The sequence below is a fragment of the Eriocheir sinensis genome, chromosome 14 (assembly GCF_024679095.1).
Source record: "Eriocheir sinensis breed Jianghai 21 chromosome 14, ASM2467909v1, whole genome shotgun sequence".
NCBI classification, from domain to species: Eukaryota; Metazoa; Arthropoda; class Malacostraca; order Decapoda; family Varunidae; genus Eriocheir; species Eriocheir sinensis.
The window spans coordinates 11090904-11113671 of record NC_066522.1 but is presented as its reverse complement, the minus strand read 5'-3'; the positions used below and the strand labels follow the sequence as shown (position 1 = coordinate 11113671).

Genomic DNA, 22768 nt, shown 5'->3' with positions numbered 1-22768 from the left:
GAGTGGATGCTGCTGCTGCTGGGACTGAGTGATGAAGCAAATGATGGATTTATAGAAGCCATGAAGAGTTTTCTGGAAAAGATGTGGTGTGCAAGAAATAGGGAATTGGAAGATTTGTAATGGATACTGCTTGTGTTGTTTTATTTTTACAGGGTGTGCCGATACGAAGGCCTGACTCTCCAACGGGTCACCTGTACAGCAAGAGCAAGAGCAAGGCTGGGGGCTGTCATCTGTGCGTATAAAGAGTAGCCAGCTGACCAAACGATTTAAAAAAAATTGTAGGCCGGCTGGTCCAACCTGTCATGTCAAAACTTATATCCGGGTACAGCTCCTGGTCCGGATACCGAAAAAAAAATAAAGTATATTCGAGCCAAGGCCTATTATTTGGATATGGAGCATCTCCAGATACGAGAAGTCTGGATGCGGGAGGAATTACTGCAATGAATAATTGAAATAAGTATTATTGACGCACATAAACATTTATACTCACGATCCTTTACACACTGGTGACGTCACGAGGGCAGGGCCGCTGGCGATTGGGCGGCGGCTTGAAGCACCGTTGCCAGATTATCGTACTCAGAGCATCGTATTTACTGGTTTCTGACCCATAACTATTACCAAGAAACACCAATAATTAGCCGTTTTAAGGATAACTATATATAAAGCCAGTTATTGGGGTGGAGGAGGCAGGTTTTGGGTCTGAAATCGACAAACATAAGAGGCTGAGTACGACAATCTGTTAACGTTGGCGTGGAGGCGCGCCGTGATTGGCCGCGCGGGCAGTGGCTGGCGGCGCTCAAACTGAGAGGCCCGAGTGACGAGTGTGTCCAGGCGCGGGAGTGTTCGCCTTGCTACGTGATAACCACCGGGCCCAGCGCCCTGCCACCCTGACATTACACAGCAGGCCCGGGCGAGGCGTGCCGGCGTGACGTGCGAGGACTGGTGTAGCGGCGCCCCTCTTCTCTGCCCCCGTCACAGGTTCACAGAGTGTTTTATTCATTCACCATTTAATTAGGATAGATCATCATTGACTTGCTAGCATTGCACCAGCTGACACACTAAGGGAGGATGTGGCAGCCATAAAGTGCTTTCTTGCTGGTGATGAACACTGCTACAAAAAGACTTGGACGCCCTCCAGCAGCAGGAGCACACCTGGCAGATGCAGTTCCTACCAGACAAATGTTAATTGTTAAAATTCACCAGTGCTTACAGCCACATCCATCACACACACTCCAAGATTCAGACCTTGAATCAGTGCACACACAAGTATATTGGTATCCACCTCTCAACTAACTTAAAATTCAACATTCACTTAGACCATATCAGTTCCACAGCCAATAGAAGGTAAATATGGAGATTCACTACGCACCTCCAGTATTGCCCCCACAAGAATAATAACCCTTCCAAGGTCTCACATACTGTTGTACTACTCTAGCTTTACCGGCACATCATACATCTAACATCTACATACATCTAACAGGGGGGCTTCGCCCCCCTGTTAGAGGTTAGGTTATGTAAAGTTCGGTTGGAGTAGTTTAAATATGCTCCCTCACCTAAAAACCCCGATTTCCCACAGACCAAACGAGTCATGCATCACAGCAGCCACCAAAAATAAAATTTGTCTTTGCCACTAACAGGCTGGGGTCATCCAAGAGGCCCTTTGAGAGAGTTTACCAGTCCTATAGGCAGCACCTAAAAAAAATAAGTTTTTGATTAGTGTATTCCAGATTCAGGACAAGAGCAAAAATCATGAAGACAAATATGTACATAAAAAAAAAGGGAGGCATCTGCATGCAGGGCACTCATCCTTTTAATGGAACCCACCCAAGGGTGTGGAGTCAGAGTTAAAAATTTTCCAACTCCGACTCTGGGAAATTTTAAAGTTGCGATTCCGACTCCGACTCCGGCCCCCATGCCCCTCCCTCTCTATGCATTTTTATTTTTTATTTTCATTTATTTATTCTTTTTTTTTAGATGCTGCCTGTAGTGCCAGCAGACTCGCCTGAGTACCTTTTTCTTTCATGTATTTACATCCAAATTATGTGTATATATACTCAATATAGGCAACATCTAGATAATGTAAAAGAAAAAACTTCTCAACTACATAACACGATAAATGATTATGTTAAGGAGTTGGAGTCGGAGGTATTTTTACCGACTCCGACTCCACACCCCTGAACCCACCAGTATGTCTGCCTGTGGGTCACTCGTCCTGCAAGAGTTGAGAGGGAATTACACACAACCCTGTAGTGCCTGCCAAACACTGGGTCTATGTTTAGATCTTGTTGTACAAAAGTAGCTTATTTTGAACATTCAGGATGCAGTGGCTCATTAATGGTTTATTTTTCTTACTTTAGCCCAGCAGCCATGGCACCATGGTTAGGAAGCTTCCCAAGCAAGACTCGTCTGAGGAAAATAAGGCGGATTGAGCAAATGTACAGTGCCTTTGCAAAAGACATTGCACTGTTACAGAGGCGCCTTACAGGGATGAAAAAGAGAGCAAGTTATCTCTTCTCAGAAGCCCAGCACCACCAGCTGCAGATGCTGGAACAGAGCTTCAGTAAAAAGTAAGGAAAGCCTGTGTGTTTTTTCTGTCTCATTTAAATTATGAGAGGTACAAGTTTTGGAGTGATAGGCAGGATTGTGCCATCATTGTGGACCTGTAGGGAAGGCTGCTGACTGACCCATGTAGAATTTTTACCTCAACTCTTACTCCTGTTGCTGACCTCTACTTCTCAGTTTTGTTGTATGGCATTTTTCCAAGCAAATAATTATTTCATTTTTTAGTATGAATGTTGCAAAAACTATTTGTCATGATATTTTTTGCGAATTCCTACAAGCAAGACTTGTGTGTTTGGATCAATATAAATATAAATCAGCTTTTACAGGTTAGTATTGCTGTATGTATATAATCTTAAACCATTTAAACTTGTAGGACTAGAGTAAAAGTTTGCCATTAGGTATATGGCCTTGCATCATTCATATGACTCTGATACGGAAATGAACAGCAGACCATGTTCACCAGTTGTTCTGCTGCTGTGTATCTCATATTACACACTGCTGATTATGCCAGGTGAAGATATATTTTGACTGAAAGTGATATGTGCTTCATGATTTGAGAGCTGCTAAATTGGTGTCTCTTTGCAGGGTCCTCAGCAACAACAAAAGGAATAACTTAAATGATGTATACCTGGACATCATGAGCAGGAAGGTGGAGACACAGCAGATGGTTACCCAGAGTGGAGTCACTAAATTAAAAATTGAAGTGAGCCATGCAGCCGGCTTTACTGACGAACTTCAGCTTTCACCTATACCTAGCAGACGCAAACGTCGGAAGATGGAGCATGAAATAGATCTTGAGGATCAAGTCACACGTGAAAAAGGAGTGTTCAGGCTGTTTCAAGTGGAGGGCACCACTGGAGATGCTGCCTATGCCTCCTCAGTTATGGTCAGAAGAAATGTAAGTGTTAGGGCTGATTCACACTACACCAGCACGTTAGTGGGCCGGGAACAGCAACATGTCAGGTCATTAGTCAGGTGCGCTGACCACTCCCATGGGCCTTGACCACGCCTCACCTGTCTATTCTCAGTAGCTCATATTCTTATAGAATGTATGCATCTTCCTTACAAGCACTGTTGGATAGATCAATATTACTGGCAATAATTTTTCGTGAATACTATTATTGCTAATGTTTTAATATTATCATTTAGTGTTTTACTTTTTTCTGTATTATCTTTAGCATAAGAGAGAGAGAGAGAGAGAGAGAGAATGTGGCGCTACGCTCCCCCAAGGCCTCACCTGTTTGCTGTGCTGGTGCCAGTCGGTGACGGAAGCGCGTTAACACTAACCAACACAGACTGGCTCTGGGCCGTGCCGTAACGTCACGGACCGGCCAGTAGGCTTCATGATGCCATCATAGGCACCACCATGTATTGTACTGAGGCTTCATGATGCCATCATAGGCACCACCATGTATTGTACTGAGGCTTCATGATGCCATCATAGGCATCACCATGTATTGTACTGAGGCTTCCTGATGCACACATAGGTGTCACTGTACACTGAACTGAGGCTTAATTAATGATGCCGACAGGGCATCAACATACTGAAGGGGTTTAAAACACATTTAGGAGTGCTTTTACAGCATTTTGCATCATCCCTCACTTGGTTACAATGTATTTGAACCTGTCAAGCAGCCCAGTGGCCACTGACCAGGATTGCATCATCTCTCTCATGCTCTGTCCTGTTCCTCTTACATCATGTTAGGACATAGCCAGACTTGTGCCACTGTGTAGTGGTTTGACTGTTTAGGTGTTACAGGCCACCCACTCATTCCTGAGCTAACAGCAAGAGCGTAGAGATGTCACTGACCACAAGGATTAATGTATCTGGTAGGAAGAGTGATCCAATGTGGGAACATTTTAACAGAATTCCTTCAAAGTCTGGGAAAGCATGGAGAGCTATAAGCAAACAGTGTAAACTGGAGTTACAAGGAATAGTAGCAAGACTGAAAAGAACCAAATTTATTGTCATAAGAATTAAAAACCTTATTTTTTAAAGATTTTGAATTTTGATTTCAAAGAATTTTTATGAGCTACTTTCAAAGAAGTGTATCATTATTTTTCAAAGACTGCTTTTACAGTATAAATTCAATGTGCTTTTGTTTTAAATACAGGCCATAATATTTTTTTCTTAATTCATTACTTCAGGAAATAAGTACAGTTCATTATAAGTAAACCTCTTTGATTTCCTTCTTTTAATAGCATGTGGATTTTTTTGTTATACTGTATTGTAAAAGGAAGTGCTTTCATATTCTACTCCTCAGAAATAAGTACAGTTCATTACAAGTAAAACCCTTTGAGTTAATTTTTTTAATGGAATGTGGAAATTTTTGTTGTAGTGTAAAAGGAAGCTTTTAGTGTCCTATTCCTCAGGAATATATAAAGCAGGTGTAAGTATGTGTTTGTTTTTTATATTTTTTCTTTACATTCCATGTTGGTTTGGGCAGAAGTAAATATTGATTTAAATCAATGATTTTTGAAAAAAATCATTTGATTTAAATCTTGATTTAAATCAGTGATTTAAATCATCATGATTTAAATCAGCCAACCCTGGCAGTTTTCAAAATAAAAGATGTCTGGGCTAGCAGGCTTTTACTGCATGTGGAAGGTTTCCTACTAGAGACACCTCAAAGTTTCATTGAACAAGAGTTGATCAGGTAAGTAAATATACAGCCTTTGTACAGGACAGGCCAAATTTGACAATTTGTTTCTTCACAGGTTGGCCAGGGTTGTGGAAAAGCAATGAGCCTGATCAACTTGAGGATTGGCACCCAGAGCTCCATACCTAAACAGATGCTCACGCCAGTCAGGCTCAACATGCCAGAAACTGTCTATTGCTTTACCAATGACCTCTACTACTATAAGGCAAGTTTTAGTTTTCTCAACAAATCCTAAGATTACTTGGAGTTCTAGTATTTTTATTGATAAAAAAATTGATGGCTGGGTAATGCCTCTTTTATGCTTATGATTTTACTTTCAATTTATATTATTGTCTTTTTTGTTTGTTTGTTTTGCATCTCCTTGATGAAATTGAAAAGTATTAATTATACAATCAGATTTCTTGAATTTTTTTTAACTTAAATATATTACATATGCCTCCATGGTCTAGTGGTCAGCGTGCCATACTACTACTCTGCGGACCTGGGTTCGAATCCCGGCCCAGGCAGTCGGCGTGCAGCACACCCAGCTGTTCATCCTCTCTTTCGAACTGGTCGATAAATGCGTACCTGGGGAAACCTGGGGAAGGTAGACTGTGGTAACCCAGATGTCACACTGGCCCTGTATCCCAGGATGATGGCCTCCCTCCTACCACAGGCTCAAGGGCCAATGCGATGGAGATGAGCACCGAGGCCACGCACAACTATAGCGTATGCCCCCACCTTTACCTTTATCTTAAATATATTATAATTTCAAATATAAGAGGAATGGAAGAGGGGAGGGTTTTCTACTACCCACCCTCAACATGCAACTTTGTCATTGTTGGAAAGTAGGGGCTTTGACCTTTTTTATAAGACTGTTAATAATAATGAACACCGTCTTCATAACGCGTTACCGGCTCAGTTGCTGTACACGCCATGGCTTACAATTCAATGAATGTGTACTTCAACCAGTTTTTCAGTTCATTTATTCCTATTCCCTAAGATGATGAGTATAAAAATTCATTACAAAATGAATTGCATGAAATTTACACTATGCAGTAAACCCTCAGTACAACAGACTACTTGGGGGGGAACTTAGTCTGTTAATACCGAAAGTGTTATAAGTGGCGGAAATTACAAAAATACGTATAATAATACCGACGAACCTAATAAACGTAAGTTATATAGTTTTATATTGTGTTTGTTGTCTGCATGTTGTCTGTATAGCTGCACAGCACATTTGGCGACAGACTGTGAGGCACTGAGGCTGGCAGGTTGGCAATGGGGCCCTATGGGGGGGCCATATTGTTATGGGTATAATACGAGTATCAGACATGTACTATAGTATTTCCACGAGAAACTGGCGGGTGGGGTAGTGGTGGCTGGGGTGTCAGCCCCGCCCCACACCTTTCCACACTCAACACCTCTCACTTCCTCTCATAATATTATGTCAGCTATTTACTACTTTTAAATGAATTTAATTAAATGATTGGGTCATATAGTGTTGATTGTTTTATTTTTAGGATAATAACAAAGATTTTGTATAAATACCACGACACTTGACAACGTTGTATTCCAGCGTTGTCAAGTGTCGTGGTATTTATACAAAAATTTTGTTATCCTAAAAACAAAACAATCTTAACACTATATGACCTTATTGGATTATCCAATTATTTAATTAAATTCATTTAAAGGTAGTAAATAGCTGACATATGAGAGGAAGCAAGAGGTGTTGAGAGTGTGTGGCAAGGTGCGGGGTGGAGTTGACCCCACCAGTTTCTCATGGAAATACTATACACCAAGTCCCCAATTTAGAAGCGATTTCTGTTCCCAAACATTTGCTCGTAGTAAAGCAGAAATTTGTTAATCTAAGCAGATTTTCCCATTTAATTCCATTATAGACATTGAGATGCATTCCTGTGCGTTTCCCAAAAGTTCACCCATTTCAAAATCCAAGACTCAAAATAATAGAAGAGAATACCTGAACAACTTAGAAGCATATAGATGTATTAAATTTGGAAAGAATCGTAAATTAATAACATACGTACTTATATGATACCAGTGCTTCAAATTTTGGTGTATTTACCTATTTGTAGTATACAGGGCCTGAGCTCAAGCTCAGTCAGTCCTGTCTCCCAATCTATATTTGTCCAGCTTTTCCTTCATTTTATGGACACTGCCTGCTTCAACAATGTCTTTGCTAAGTCCATTCCATGTATTGTGTGTATGTGTGTGTGTGTGTGTGTGAAGGCCTTGCTCGCAGTTGGCCAAACTTTGCTCCTGAGGTCTCTGATTGACCCGTGAGCCAGCACGTCTTGAACTTGAACTTGAAGTCGGCAGTCACCCAGTCACCAACCTTCACAAACGCTTGACTATTTTCCATTACATTTACATCCTGGATTGATGCATATGACTCTTCTGGTGTAAATAAGTTCTACATTTGAATGGGAACCACAAGAAGGAAAATATTTCATCAGGTGGCCTAAAAACTACTGTAACCAAAGGATGGCAGAGCAGATAAAGGGAGGAGGGCGAGATGGCTGGCAAATGCTATTGCAGTTACTGGGCGCGATTTGTTCAAAACTATTCTCAGTTGGTCCCCATGGATTTCTGACCCTCTGATCTTGTCCGTTATATCCGAAATCCGTTATAATGGGTCCGTTGTACTGAGGGTTTATTGTATTTATTTTTACATTATATACCTATTATTTTGTAACTATTTCATGTATTACATATTTATAAATGTTGGCTTTTTTGCATGTGTAAAAAAGTGAAATTTTCAACATAAAAATATAGTATAATATAAAAATAATATAACAACGAAAAAGTACTCTTCAAAAGCTTTTAAATCATATATTACTAGTGGCACTTTAAGTGTAAATTACACCTGTAGCAGTTCCCCTACTTTAACTCTAATCTACTTGAAACTGTAATAAGATGGTTGCGACCCTTCTGCTTGCGGCACCTCATTTTTAATCTGAATTTTTCTAAAAGCATAGAAGTTCATCATATATTACTGAAAATCAAACAACTAGGTTTCTAGGGTAAAGTACATAAATGGATTGCAAACTGGCTAAGCAACATACAGCAAGAGCTCATTGTTAATCACACTGCCACAGAGTGGGTGCCAGTCACTCGTATGCCACTATTGCTCATAATCTACATCAATGACATGAGCGTGGGACTTAATTTTGTTACTGAGGGCAAACACTAACCAATCTTCTACAGGGGTAAGGGGTCAAGTGAAATGGGTTTGGCCTAGAATTCAGTTTTGATGGGCCAGTTTTACCGCCCAATACAGCAAGTTTGTAAGCTCCCCAACTAAACACAAAATACAAAGAAAATTCCTTGTATAGTGTTTGGCATTGATATAAAAAGAAGGAAATTTCAGGAAACTACACAGGAAATCTCTTTAATATCTGGTATTGAGTAGAAATAATGTTTCTAATTAGTGTAGTTCTGATCTGCACCTGTCATGCTCTCTGAAGATGAAGACTCATAGTAATAGCATCATGAAGACCATCACCACTTGCAGATGCTACTGGAGGAGCGCCAAGAGGCACTGGACCAGATGGAGTCAGACGTGCCAGGTCTGGAGGAGATCGAACACAGTGAGCCAGTTGTGTTGCGTCTCTTGTGTCAAGGACAACATGAAGTGGAGGTGATCTGGGGACTCCAATGGGATGAACTGAACTGCATATTTAAATACAACATTTCACTTAATTGTGCTGAGGAAGGTGAGTGTGCATGCCTGTGGTGTACTGAGCAATCCTATACATTTCTAGTCAGCAGTCTTCCTCACTACCTTTACCAACTCTCTCTCTCTCTCTCTCTCTCTCTCTCTCTCTCTCTCTCTCTCTCTCTCTCTCTCTCTCTCTCTCTCTCTCTCTCTCTCTCTCTCTCAAATATGCAAATTACATATTAAGTCTCATGCCTGTGAAATTTAACATGCATGAAATGCTAAGGTTAGGTTGGTATAAAACATCCTTTCAGGTGTGAGGTTGCCGAAGCTTCTTTAAAAAACTTTACCATAGCTTTATTGTGGTAATCTTACAAAAGATCAGCACGTTCTTTATTCTAGAACAAATTTTGCTGGTTTTCATTTCATATTTTCCAGTAATATTACTAAAACTCCTTTGATCAGTGAACACATTTTTGATGAAAAACATCCTGCCTGTTCATTAAATGAGTTTTTATCTTCTAGTCGCTACCAGATACAGCAGGTCTAACCTCTACCGATACCTGAGTGGACAGCGCAAACTTAAGACACAAGAAGAGGTCATCAGTTTTGCCGAGATGTTCTCAGACCTGTAGAGTCGACAACAAAGGATTCTATGTTCTTCGCTTACTCATGGTAAGTATTAACCCCTTCACTACAGCCGGGCCAAAACAGCGCCCCGCACCGTATCCGAGATCGCCGCGCGCGCAAAATTTCAAATGTCGCTATTGAATATTTAAGTTTTCAGCCATAAACTCAACATAATCATCATGTATTATAAATGAAAACATGCAGAATTAGATGGTGCACATAAAGAAACATAAATTAATTGATAGTTTTGAGATGTAAGCATAAATATAGAGATAAAATAACTTGTATATTGGCTAAAGCGCGCCAGGACGCAGTATGCGCGTCCTCGGATATGGTACGGGGCAAGCAAGGACGCAGTATACGCGTCCTCGTGTTGAAGGGGTTAAGTTAAATATTAAATAAGTATTAACTAGTCATCCGTGGACTTCTTTGCTAGGTATAAGTTAAGAATCTGTATGGAGTCTACCTCATACAGCTTTCTAAGGTAATTGTCTCTTCTTTGGCAACTGCTCACAGTTGTTTAGTAAAAGAGTAAGTGGGAGGAAGAGAGAATGAAGCCACTAATGCCTTTAAGGAAGGGAGATCAGTTACTAGTCATGCAAGACAAACTTAGGTGGTTGCAGGACTAGTAGGGTGTGCAGTTCACTGTAATCAACCCAACTCATATGTATGTAAACAAGGAAGTTATGGCAAGAGAAAGATACTTATGTACCATATTGAATGTAGGATAGATGGGTTACAGTATGCACTGAAGAAAATGATAGAGAATATACCAAAGTGTATTAATTTGACATGATTAGGTACAGAAATGCATTCGAATTTGAGAGTAGCATCATTGGGAAATGAGATGTCTCAGGATGAACAACAATAGCTCTAAACAGAAGGGTCTGTGCTAGGAAAGGTTGAAGTTGAAGTGTTTTGCAAGCTCCTTAAAAATGTATGAGGATGTTCACAATGTCTATATATTTAATAGGTATTGAGCAGAGGTGTGAGGGGTAGATGGAGGAAAGAATTTAATACGGCATATTTTTGTGGAGCCAAGCAAGGTAAAGCAGGTGCTTAGCATGAGAGCTAATGGAATATGGCATATCTGATTACATGAAGCTAGTAAAAGCTTGGGAAAGGGACAGACAGAAAATCCATTTGAAATGGGTATCAGAAGGGAAGTTACTGGAGGTTATGTTATTAATGCATTGTCATGAACTTTTAAGATGTGCAGAGAGCTAGGAAAATAGCAATTATGGGTTAATGATCAATAAGAAAAATAAAAATGTTTCAAGACATGTAAAAGGCTCTCATAGAACAATTGAAGGAATTCTTTTGAAATCCTGAAAAAAAATAATGTATAATTTAGACTTTCCTACAAGTTTTTGTAGTGTGGCCTAAGGCATCAAACTTACAAGCCTGTGTGTAGAAGTGACCAATCACTACGTAAAGGCTGACAACTGATCACTATTCAGTAAACCCTCCATACATTGGACCTCTATTTTAGATATTGGATAAATTGAATTATTTCAAAGTTCCCAATATATCCCTAGTTGAACAAAATTCTGGATTATTTAGTAGTCAGAATAGGTGTTTTAAGTCAGTCAAAGATCTGGTTTATAGCTGGGGGTTTGGCGTGAGACCAGACCGCAGCATTTCAAAGCAAGGGCTGCCTGTCCCTCTCGTCCCTCCTGAACCCTCGCTGGCCCAGGGCAAGAGGAATGCGACTGCTAAATGATTGATTTTCCTAATGTATACACACAGGGAATAGTTGATCTATACTTCAGATTCAACAGTAGCGTATATTTCTGTGCATCAGGAGCAACTCTGAACTTATTCACCCAAAACTAGCATTCCTGATGAGCATGGCGCTCCCCATACTTTGCTGTTTCATGCTTTGTTTACAACCGCTGCCACCTCACCCTCACCACACCATTGCACAAGACAGTACTCCAGAACCATGTAAATTTAGTTATATTGTCCTGCTCTACTTTAGCTCCCTTGTGGCTTTTTAATAGTTTATTTATGAATTAGTCAAAATTGTTGATCAACTTCACCTATTAGCTCAATTTATGGAGAGTTTACTGTACTTCAGTTGTCCGTAGAGTAAAACACATTTGGTTACTAAGTGGCATTGCACAACCCCAGTTACAAAAAGTTGTACTGAACTAAGAATCTGACTAGTTTTTCTTACATGCACACATTCACGGTGATTTATTCCCCTATCATTTTTAAGGCTTTTTTCTTCACCACTGCTTAACACCTGTTGGCCTCTTTCTCCAAATCATAATATTTGAAAATTCAACTCTAGGATAGTGTATGAATTTTATTTGGCACAATTCAATTTTTAGGACATGACTTATGCAGATGTACAGTTCTCATCATTGAAATTGTCACCAGTACCTCACCGAGCGTTTGAATCATTGAAATCTCAGTACTCATTCTGGTGGAGCGGGTGCTTTAAATCAAATTATTGCACATCTGGCAACTTAGCCTGTGTGTTAGGCAATGTGCAGAGGCAGGGAACATTGACACCCACTTGTCCATAGCTGATGTCCTACCCTATCACTCCCTTCACTTTGGCTTTCAGTTACTTTGTTGTTCGGTTGTTTTACTGGACAATGGTTTGCAATGCTTTGTCAAGGAATGATGTCACAGCCATCACCTCTCTCCACAATGCTGGACACTACATGGGCTATTTTGGAGCAGACGGGGTGTGTCAGTGTCCGCCAAGTTCAGAGATACTTGAAGTGTATGATGGGAATCAGCGACAATAAAATACCTGACAAGAATGAATCACCTGGAAAGGCCTGCAAACCCTGAGGCTAGCACACTGTAAGCTTGAATGCAGTCCTCAAGTATTAGCCAGAAAATAAAGGAAGACAACACAAGACTGCTAAGTAATGTGTCTGTAAGGAAACTATCACAACACCTTCATGACGAACTCCACAGCTAAGCAACTGAACTCAGGCCTGTGGTTTCCATTGCCCAGCAAGAAAGAAGGCTTGCTTTCTGTGACAAAGTGAAGGACAGGACCTTCGAGCATTGGTGTGGTGTGCTGTGGAGCGACAAGGCAAAATTTTCTCAAGACAGAGTGCTGTGAAGTTTGAGAAGATTTTTATGACTTCATATTTGTAAGTTTACCTTAATTACAGTACAGTTTACAGTGCGAATAGCTGATGAATGAGGCTACTTTTGATATTTTAAGCTTACAGGTTTGTATAAAATTGCTCTTGGTTCTTTTTTGAGGGTCTAGAGTCTCTAGACTTGAGGGGCTTTTTGGTGGGGGTGTCACAAACATTCACGGAAAATGTCCTCTAACCCTCGTGGATAACAGAAAACAAGTGTATTGTTTTACCCAGCGTGGAGGCGAGGCACGACAATTTCAATGACAAGCACTGTACTTCCGCAGCATTTCTCATAGCAGTTCATCGAAATTTCACACTGGTACTTAAGCAACAGTTGCATCCCAAGCTGAAGTACTAATGGGGGATGACTCAGCTATGGCAGTGCAACAGTCCGTGAAAAAGTATCACAGAGACAACCCAAATAAATGGCATTTCAAAAATCTTCATGTAGAAAATAGTTTTAACCTAGAATAAATTAGACTGAACTCCTACTTGTAATGTACACATGTGACTATCCATTTTAAGCATAAGCAGTTTAAAAGAGCCCTTTCACATACAAATTAATCTTCAAAAAACAAGCAACCAGTGCCCAAGGCACATTTATTATTGCAAATCATTTTTCATAGCTAGTCTAGATTCTTATAGATACCCTCATTACTGACGATGGCTAGACTCAGTTCTCAATCAATGGCATTCACACAAATGACAGATTGCAAGAAAGATGTGCATATAAACATCAAAATCTATGATTCCTACTGGTTAATCTATGTTGTCTGATGAATCTGATATTTTTAACAGTGAGGTGATGAATGATAATTATACACATGAAACTAAAAATCACAACAGTCTCACAAATGAATCTGATATTCATTATTCATAGTCAATATGCACAATCAACACAATCATATGCACAGTTTGTTTAACACTTCCCAAACTAAATACTATGCTGTAGTCTTGAATTTCCCCACAGGATTGAATGACCGGAGGTGTTTCTCATCCTTCGCTATCCTGTAACCCCAGAGTCTCAGCGCTTCACCACATACACTCTGGATGCTCTTCACTTCAACCCATGGCAGGTCCTGTTGCCAGTGAATGGGTGCAATCTTAGAGTCACGGAAGGTGCTGGACACCCCTCCAATCTTCTGTTTTGTATGTGTGTCAAGAAACTTCTCGACCTCTGGATGATAGTTGAGGTGGAAGAACTCAAACAGTTCTCGTGTCATGTTGTAGGCATGGAATGATAGGTCCTCATAGCGAATCATTCTAGTAGGAGAGAGAGATTTGATCACAATTCACTCACACCAATAGGTTTGTAAAGCTTTCATATCACCCCTAAAATGAGCTGTACCTAAAAATAGTTTTTTTAATTTTAATTATAATGCACTAGCATTTATGAGTAACAAACATTAATTTCTTTAAAGATGCACCAAAACTGGCAACCTATTCCTGTAGAATCTTTTGTTTAGAAGTCTGGGAAAATTCAAACCCTTCACTTTATTAGAATGATTAATAGTTTTATCCTAGGCAGGATTCATGAGTGTGGTGTGACCCACTTCCCTTCACAATCTTTCCTCTTTACTCATGTTACCTGGAGATTCACCTCCCCACCTTATATAGGAAAGAAAGATGGAGTCTTTTTTATGGAAGGGGTACAGGCATTCACAAGTTTGTATTATTGTAGTCCAACAAAATGGGATAGAATGAGTAATGAAGATGTGTATGAGGGAAGGTATGGATGAAAACAATATTGTTCAGTTATGACTGAGGGAATGAATGAAATGTGATTTATTGAGGTAGTTATGGGAATGTGACCACTGATAAGGAGTTTGTGATGGAGGAAGAGAAATCTTGTAAGTATTATGGCATCAGAGGTAAACATATACAGCTACTTTGCATATTGTTTGCTTTTGCCTATTTGTATTTTTTACAACTACTGCCGTGTTACCCTTAAGGTGAGCATCCCCCATTAATATTTAAAAAAAAAGTGGGAAAAATTGAAATTTTTCACGTCTTCACACATGCCTCAGCTAGCTTGTGACAAAAAATTATGAAGAATAAGCAAAAATGACGGGGTTTTTTTTTCTTCAAAATTATCATCAATTAACAAAAGCATAATTGATATAAATTTTCCACGATGCATCTTTTGGATTCTGCTTTAAGTTTCTTTGGTATTTTTTTCAGCAGCGTAGAGCATTAGATGAAAGAGGAATTTTGGTTGAGTTTGTTAAAAAACTAAATTTTATTTTTTTCCTGCTATTATGTATCAACTTATAGATCTGAAAGTAAGCATATATTACTTCACCATAAGCATATATTTCACATGAACATAATCAGGATCATACGTTAATAATTTAACACATGGCAGACGCTCCCCTTAAGGTGGCCATACTCGGATTCGAGTGAAAAATATTGATTTCTTGTAAATAATTGGGTTATCTGGTCACCCTTCAAGGCGATTGAATCCACCTGCTGGCTGGTGCAGAACACACCCCTGTCCATTTTAAATGGCTGCATTGTTAAAGGCCAGGCTCAACCTGCCATGCCCACTTTTTTTTTTTTTTTTTTTTTTTTTTTCCCCTTATATTTCCGTTTTTTTATTGTATTTTATGGCAGGTTTTGCCTATTTTGTTAAAATATCACCGTATGACAACTGTGGCCGCTTTTTCTGGTAGCACGGAGAGGAGGAAGGAGGGACTGTTGGGGAAGGAGTAGTTGTTTGCACGATACATTTACACACTTATTTTCATGTTATTTGTACTTGAAACTGTGAGATCACTGCATGTGAAAGCTAATAGGAAGGCTCTTGAGTCTATGCGCCAGAACGCCATGAAAAGGTGGTAATAAGATGAGGATATTGCCCAGGAATCAGGAATGCTGACTTCCAAGGTCGCCAGCTGAATGCATTACTAAGGTAACATGGCATTCCATTTCTCATGATAGAGGGAAATCACCACCACCTGCACAGTGATGCATCGTGGTGTATTTTCAAGAAGGCCATCAACAAGAGAAAAGGCAACACCTGGCGGACCTGACTATGAGCCAGGTGGCTTTGATGTATGATCATCCCTGGCAATAATGATATGGTTGGGCACCACTGATAGCATTCCTTCAGGGGGTAATATGCTGTTATTTACAGAAACATGCAGATATACATAAACAACAGGGAACCAGGAGCCTTAATGTTAACTCCTTCAACACGAGGACGCGTATACTGCGTCCTTGCGTGCCCCATACCATATCCGAGGACGCACATACTGCATCCTGACTCACTTTTGCCAACATACACGAGTTATTTTATCTCTATATTTATGCTTACATCTCAAAATTATCAATTAATTTGTTTCTTTATGTGCACCATTTAATTCTGCATGTTTTCATACATTATACATGATGATTATGTTGAGTTTATGGCTGAAAACTTGTTATATTCAATAGCGACATTCGAAATTTGGCACGCGCGGCGATCCCGGATACGGCACGGGGCGCTGTTTTGGCCTGGCCGTAGTGAGTTTCTTTATGTGCACCATTTAATTCTGCATGTTTTCATATATAATACATGATTATGTTGAGTTTATGGCTGAAAACTTGTTATATTCAATAGAGACATTTGAAATTTGGCGCGCGCGGCGATCTCGGATACGGTGCGGGGCGCTGTTTTGGCCCAGCCATAGTGAATGGGTTAATGACTAGGCAAGGGAGACCCTCCCTTCACATGACCACACAGGTAGTCAAAATGGGACCCTGAGTGACCTGAGCTTGACCTGACCTCGCACTACTGACCTCCCTGGACTGCCTAATGGATTTTGGATTTTGTAATCAAATATTAGCATTTCATATTGCTATCTGTTTGTTATCTGTGTGGTGGTTTATGAGTGTGCAACATAAAAGTGCTATTATCTTGAAATGTATTTTTTTAACATAAAAGTTAGAAAAATTCCATGTAATTAAGCTAGTCCAAAAATTCCTGTTGCAAAATAATCCTGGCACAGGTATCTCTAAAAACAGCATTGCCAGACCTTACTTCCCAGAGACAGATCTATTCTGATTTTTTAATGACAATTTTCTGGCAGAGAAAAAAAAAATTCCTTATGTCGTTAAAAATTAAAGTTCTTAGCTAGGTTTATGGGAATGATATTTTATGTAAATGAGCACGACCGCCTTAACCTGAACAGCACTGTGCGGAAAATTTATGCATTTTTATACCAGTCAGTGGAGCATGTGGGTAAATTTTACACATTTATTTCCCACTACCATCAAACCTTCTGAAATGAGGAGGCCTGGCACTGGGGAGAACGGTAGTGGGGGGTACACCTATTACTAGTCCAGGGGTAGCTGTAGGCATCTCCAGCCATTTGTGACTAAGGTTATTCCAGTTGATGAGCATATTATGCAAGAAGCTGAAACACTTTAGGTTTCATGCCTCTTGTAGCAATGTATGCTCCTATCGAGATGTGTGAAACTGAAGAGAAGGTGGTCAATGCCAAACCCAACTAACTATTAGACTAGTGCCCCTATTGGGACACACTCATTGTCCTGGGCAACTTCAATGTTACTACTGGCACTGGCAGGGTTGCCTATGATTTGTGTGTTGGTCCCCATGGTTCTGGTACCAGTAACACCAACAGCTCACTATTAAATTTTGCAAGATCTAAAAGACTGAGAATTTCAGGTTCTTGGGATTAGAGACCAGAGCCATGCTGGTGGACTTGGTATAGCAATATTTGAAAGGTAGCTAAGGAGACTGACCACATCCTTGATATTACTGAGAACTCAGAACTGCATGGTTTTCTGAAGTGCTGAGTTCTTTGCAAGCTGAAAGACCTGGCATGTACTCATGAGCAATCAGTGAGTCAAATTGTTTCAATGTACTCGTCATCCTTGAGGACCCTGTATATCAGTTGGATACCTTCTAATGTGAAATTCTTCACACAAAAGTCCAGATCTTCAAGTTGCTTGTGCTCAGTCTTACTCTTTTCATTCACCTTTCTTTACTGTTATTTTTTTTTTTCTTTAACCATAGAAATGCTTTTGAAACTTTGCTATCATATAGAAAATAAGTTGTGCTTGATGCTCATGTCAGTAGTTTCAAATTGCAAAACTATTTAGACTCTGTAGGGTTAAGGGGAGTGTTGGCAATATTCTCAATCATTCCTAGGAGACGATAACACAGTTTTATACACTGTTTTGGGGGCCTACTTTTTAGTTTCAGGAGTTGTCAGCACACATGTATTTCAATTCCTTGACCCCATCCCGGCGGCAAGGATTGAGGTGTACCATGAAATAAAAAATCATTTATGTATAGACTGCCGCATAATGAAAGACCTATCTGAATCTTTATAATATATAGATGTTTTTGTATCTTTCTTACCATAAGTAAGTTATAATATGCAAGATACACATGTATATGTATGTGAAGGAATCAATCACTCACACCCATTTGTGTTGTGGTTTCTCTCCCTTCCTCCAGCTTTCTTCAGTTTGTATTAACATTTTCTGTATGTTGAAGTATTCATTTCCTTTAGTCAAAGCTGCATCTTCAGACAGTAATGCTCAGAGGGTAATTGGCAAATTAGAGCAGTTCCTGATTAAAGAAACGCCCAAGATGCCAAATACCAATTTATACGAATGATTATGTAAGAAGTGTCTATACGTATATAAATCTTCCTACAAACCAGTTTAGTCACATTAGTGAACATCTGTATATAACGCACTGCCAAATAGTCCCACTTTCGAGACATCTGTATACAAGTCCTCCTCTGGGAAGGCGTTAATCATACTTTATAAGAACAAGACAGCAGAGTGAAGTAAACACAGATCCTGGAGCCTAGTGTGAGTTTAAAGATATAAATGTAAGGATGATAATGGGGATGAGATTGAGAAATAAATTACCAACTGTGATATGCACTTGTCTTGGTGCCCTGCACATTAATTATCAAGATCAAGATCAACCCTGATTTGTGCCTCAGACACATGGGTATGAAAATAAAACTGTTGCAATCAAAGATATGTGCAGAGGATACATGGGTGCAATAGAGACTAATTACTTGGGAAAAGAATGTGGAATGTGTTTGGTCTCATAAATAAAATCAAACAAACAATATTAAATGCAGAGATGAGAAGTAAGAGTAGCAAGAGTGCAGTAGTAGAGTGCAGAGTAAGATGATTTTGGATAAAACAAACCTGAAAGAATTTGGAAACTTTTTCAAAAATTTCTTTGCCGTGTGGAAGTCACTGACAAGGTCCCGACACAGCCAAGCGGGGTCATTACAGTCAGGGTTGCCAGGACACCATTCTCGGTGGTGGCGGGACTGCATGGTGCCCCGAGGGTCCCTCACCAGCAGCAGCACCTGCACACCAAGCCTGTAAAACCACAAGCCCATCACAATCCGAGATCATACCATACACTTATGTTACCAATTTTATTCAAACCAAAGTTCTGTAATTTTATCTTTGTAAATAAAGACACAAACTTCTGCACACAGTGTATTAGATAAAAACATTTGATGTAAGAAATGTGTGCACTCTTCATGAATTTTTATCTAGTGTTACATCACCATCTCAAGCAGTACAGTGGAGCAAGAATTAGTTGAAAAATAGTGAGTAAATGTCTCATCCAACTGCTGACAGTGGCCAGATTGGGACTGACCATGGAAGGTAAGAGACAGTATGTAACACAAAGCAAAAAATACCAAGCAAAACTAAAAAAAAAAATTATCTGCATCCTTTGGCTACTGCCTGTTTAAATAAATTTCTACCTTTGCAATGGCATCATCATAACCAGTGAAATCAACCATTTATCTGTCGGCAGCTACGACGTGCACAGCTAAAGAACTGGATATTGGGAAACCAGCTGTGCCTTGATGACCACTGCAAGCGTTGCCAGTGCCAGGAGTAGCCAAGTTTTACCCCACCTTCATGAGGTGGCCTGATTAGTAAACTACAATTTTATTTCTAATCATCTTTTTTAGTTTGCCTTTTGATTTATTTTTACATGTGGTGGTAAACAGGAGAGTAATGCTGGTGCTGTTTTTTCTTTTGGCATATCTCAATTTATTTTGTGCTCTTTATTTGAGGGGAGGAAAGGACTGTGGCAGTATTGCCTGTTTTATTATTGTTACATTTTTTATTATTTTATGGACTAGTGGTAATGGTAGTGGTGCCAATCAGCCTGGTGCTCATGTCTGCTGAGATAAGCACTACGACAGCCCTTCCAGCTGCCAAAAAATGACTGCAAACAGAACGGGTGTGGAAGAAGAAAGAAAGGGAATGCAGAATGAACAGAGGAGATAGATGAGGCAGTTGAGGATCAAAGAAGGAACAACAAGTAAATGCTACAGAGAAAATTTAATGTGCCAGAAGAGATGAGAGACAGGAGAGGAGTACAGATTTGGTAAGGTATTGGTGAAAAGACTGATTAGAGAAAGTAGATGATGATTTTGGTAGAAAGATATCGGCAAAATGTCCGGAGAACAAAAAACTCTTCAGGAAAGAAGTCAAAAGAAATGGGAGAAAAGGGTGATGCTTGCAGGATAAAGGGGAACAATGGGGTACTTGTAGCATTTTGTTTCTTCCCTCGTACTGATGGGCACACTTTTATGATTATTGTTTTTACTTACTTATTACTTTAACATTACTCTTTCAAGGTCCTTGAATGCTTACCTCATTTAATCAACTATCAAAAGCACTCCATATGGAATCTTGTGAAGTGCTGCTGTCTAAAAGAATTTTTAAATAAAACTGCAAAAATGACAGCTACTCATTAAGGAATGACTGAAATTAAATAGATATAGATAGAAAAGATGCTTACATCTGAGGACCTTGTGTATCAGACAGTAAGTTTAAATCCGAGAAAACTCTTTTGCAGAATCAATAAGATACTTGGGGAATCACATTATTCAAATGGCATGAAATTGAATACTTCCTAACCAGTAGTTCTTAAAGGAGGTAAATGGTGGACAATGTGAGTGATACTGCTTCTGATACTTACTCCTTGTCCTGTAGAAACTCTGTAGTGAGATTGAGTCGCAGCCTAACAGTCTTGAGAGACTGGAATGGAAACAGTTTGCAGAAGGGTGTGAGGAACCTTGGGCTCCAGCAAATATTAGGGAAGGAAGCGCAGTAAGCCCATAGTCTCTTGTTGTGTCTGAAGAGCCAAGGGTGTGTCTTCCCATAGTTCAGGTAGTGGTCTGCAAAAGGGAAATAACTTTGTCTATACATCAAATGTTAACCAACTAACCTATCTGAAATTATTTATTTATTGTCTTTAAAAAATCTTTCCAAGAGAATGACCATGACCAAGTCTTCAATCCTCACCCTCATTTCAACATGAAATTAGGTAACTTAGTGTATGAAATCTGTTTATTTTTCTGTCTCTGTCTACATCTCAGATAACCTGTTCCCTCCCAGGAACTTCCCCCAAATGGGTGGACACTGCAGAAGCATATCCAACTTTCCTTGTCTTGGTATTCCTTTTCCGCACACTCAATCCCTTGCCTATCAACTCTCTAGTACTCATCCACACTATCCATCCATTTTACTGGTGGCCTCCCCCTGACACCCCTTACCACATGTCCAAACCTTTTCAGTCACCACGACTCATCCATTCAGTGACTCCACAATCTACTTTCCTTTGCACTCTCATTCATGGTTTCCTAATTTTCTCCACCTCATCCTGACACCACATGCATCTCTAATATAGCTAATTTGCACTGCATGTATTCGTAATTGTTGTGATACATTCCTCATCCATGCCTCTGATACATATGACCGTTGGGAGGATGACACTGATATAACAAGCTTCTTTACCCTCATGCTTACACTTCCTTTCTTATCTTTCCACAGCACCTATTACTCGTATTACTATTATCTTATTGCTATTATTACTCCAGTTACTTTATTCTCATAAGTTTACATAAAGTACTAACAAAACTTCTCCCACCCTTTTTTCCAAGCCAGATCTTACACTGTCATGCTCTCTGCTTTCTTGCCTTCTCAAATATCATAACCTTACTTTTGTTAACATTTCTCCTTACACACCCTGTCAAATTCATCTACAATCCTCTACAGCATCCGCTCGCTTTCTGTCAACAATATGCCATCATCTGCAAAAAGGCCTGCTACCAAAGACTGCTTCATATATCTCACTTTCCGCCTTGGGTGACATAACATACTCGTCTCTCAACCACCAACATGAACGCTCTTCCATAGGCTATCTACCTGTCTTCCCAATCACATGCACATAGGCACTTGCTTCCTAGTAAAAGACCTGATCCATTCAAATAAATGCCCTACCAAAACCTATATCTTTAGGACATCCCATAGGACCCGTAATTTTGGCAGATAATTTTTTAGTGGGGCTAGAAGGCACCATAGGTTCATGAGTTGAGGGGAGAGGGGGGCGAACATGCGTAGGCGAGGGATTTTTTTTTTAAATAAGCACTTGTATGGGCATTTTGAGGCCGATATAGAAAACACTAGAGGCTATAGGCCCCCTAGAAATTACGGTCCTACTCTCTCTCTCTCTCTCTCTCTCTCTCTCTCTCTCTCTCTCTCTCTCTCTCTCTCTCTCTCTCTCTCTCTCTCTCTCTCTCTCTCTCTCTCTCGTTTATTTGCTTTGCTGACGTCCAAAGGGAAATGAAGATATTAGAACTGGGAATCATATAAGGGATGATAGAACCGCCTATAGGAACATAAAAATATAGACGACATAACAAAGGCAGTTATAACAAATAGCAATGGGCGGACACACAGGATAAAGGGAACATAATTTAATGGAAGAAAAGAGTACCTACGCGACACACTGGGAAATAACTAATGTAAAAAGGATCCAATTACGGCATGTTATGCACGAATTATGCATGAATATATTATCATCTTATTCCTGCCAACAAACAAAAGTTATTTTTTCCTACTTATCAAGCATTATCTGTGAATAGTTACCATTCGAAATTAAAAATATTTTAGCTATTCCTTTAGTTTACCAAAAGGGCATATGTTTGATCGCGTCGAAAAAATATCTAAATTTTATATGCTAGTTTGAAATAAACAATATTGTAGATGTAGGTAGTTTTATCGAGCGTTTTCCCGCCTACAAGATCCACGAATACTTAACATTTAGCTGGGGACCCCCGGGCTTTAAGGAAGGG

General features: G+C 39.7%; 2 protein-coding genes across 8 annotated transcripts in view; one reads left to right on the top strand and one right to left on the bottom strand.

Moving 5' to 3' along the window:
* The first annotated feature begins 750 nt into the window (after positions 1-750).
* Positions 751-13742, top strand: LOC126998442 (uncharacterized). Of its 2 annotated transcripts, none has more exons than XM_050860129.1 (7): positions 751-978; positions 2358-2567; positions 3148-3460; positions 5281-5427; positions 8737-8938; positions 9406-9559; positions 9890-10123. In XM_050860129.1, exons 2-6 carry the CDS (start codon positions 2368-2370, stop codon positions 9513-9515), a joined length of 972 nt encoding a protein of 323 aa, XP_050716086.1. In that variant the 5' UTR covers positions 751-978; positions 2358-2367; the 3' UTR covers positions 9516-9559; positions 9890-10123. The 2 variants fall into 2 exon arrangements, with proteins under 2 accessions (XP_050716086.1, XP_050716087.1); XM_050860130.1 differs by lacking the exon at positions 9890-10123 and adding an exon at positions 13594-13742 and having other exon boundaries at positions 752-978; positions 9406-9555.
* The window catches only part of LOC126998441 (carbohydrate sulfotransferase 5-like), a 53201-nt gene continuing 42241 nt past the window's right edge, over positions 11809-22768 (bottom strand). For all 6 annotated transcript variants that reach the window (XM_050860127.1, XM_050860128.1, XM_050860126.1 and 3 more), the window contains 3 exons: positions 20611-20809; positions 18804-18983; positions 11809-13886 (listed from right to left, as the gene is read on the bottom strand). In XM_050860127.1, coding sequence (XP_050716084.1) covers positions 13565-13886; positions 18804-18983; positions 20611-20809 — 701 coding nt within the window. In that variant the 3' untranslated portion in view covers positions 11809-13564. The remainder of the gene's footprint in view (positions 13887-18803; positions 18984-20610; positions 20810-22768) is intronic.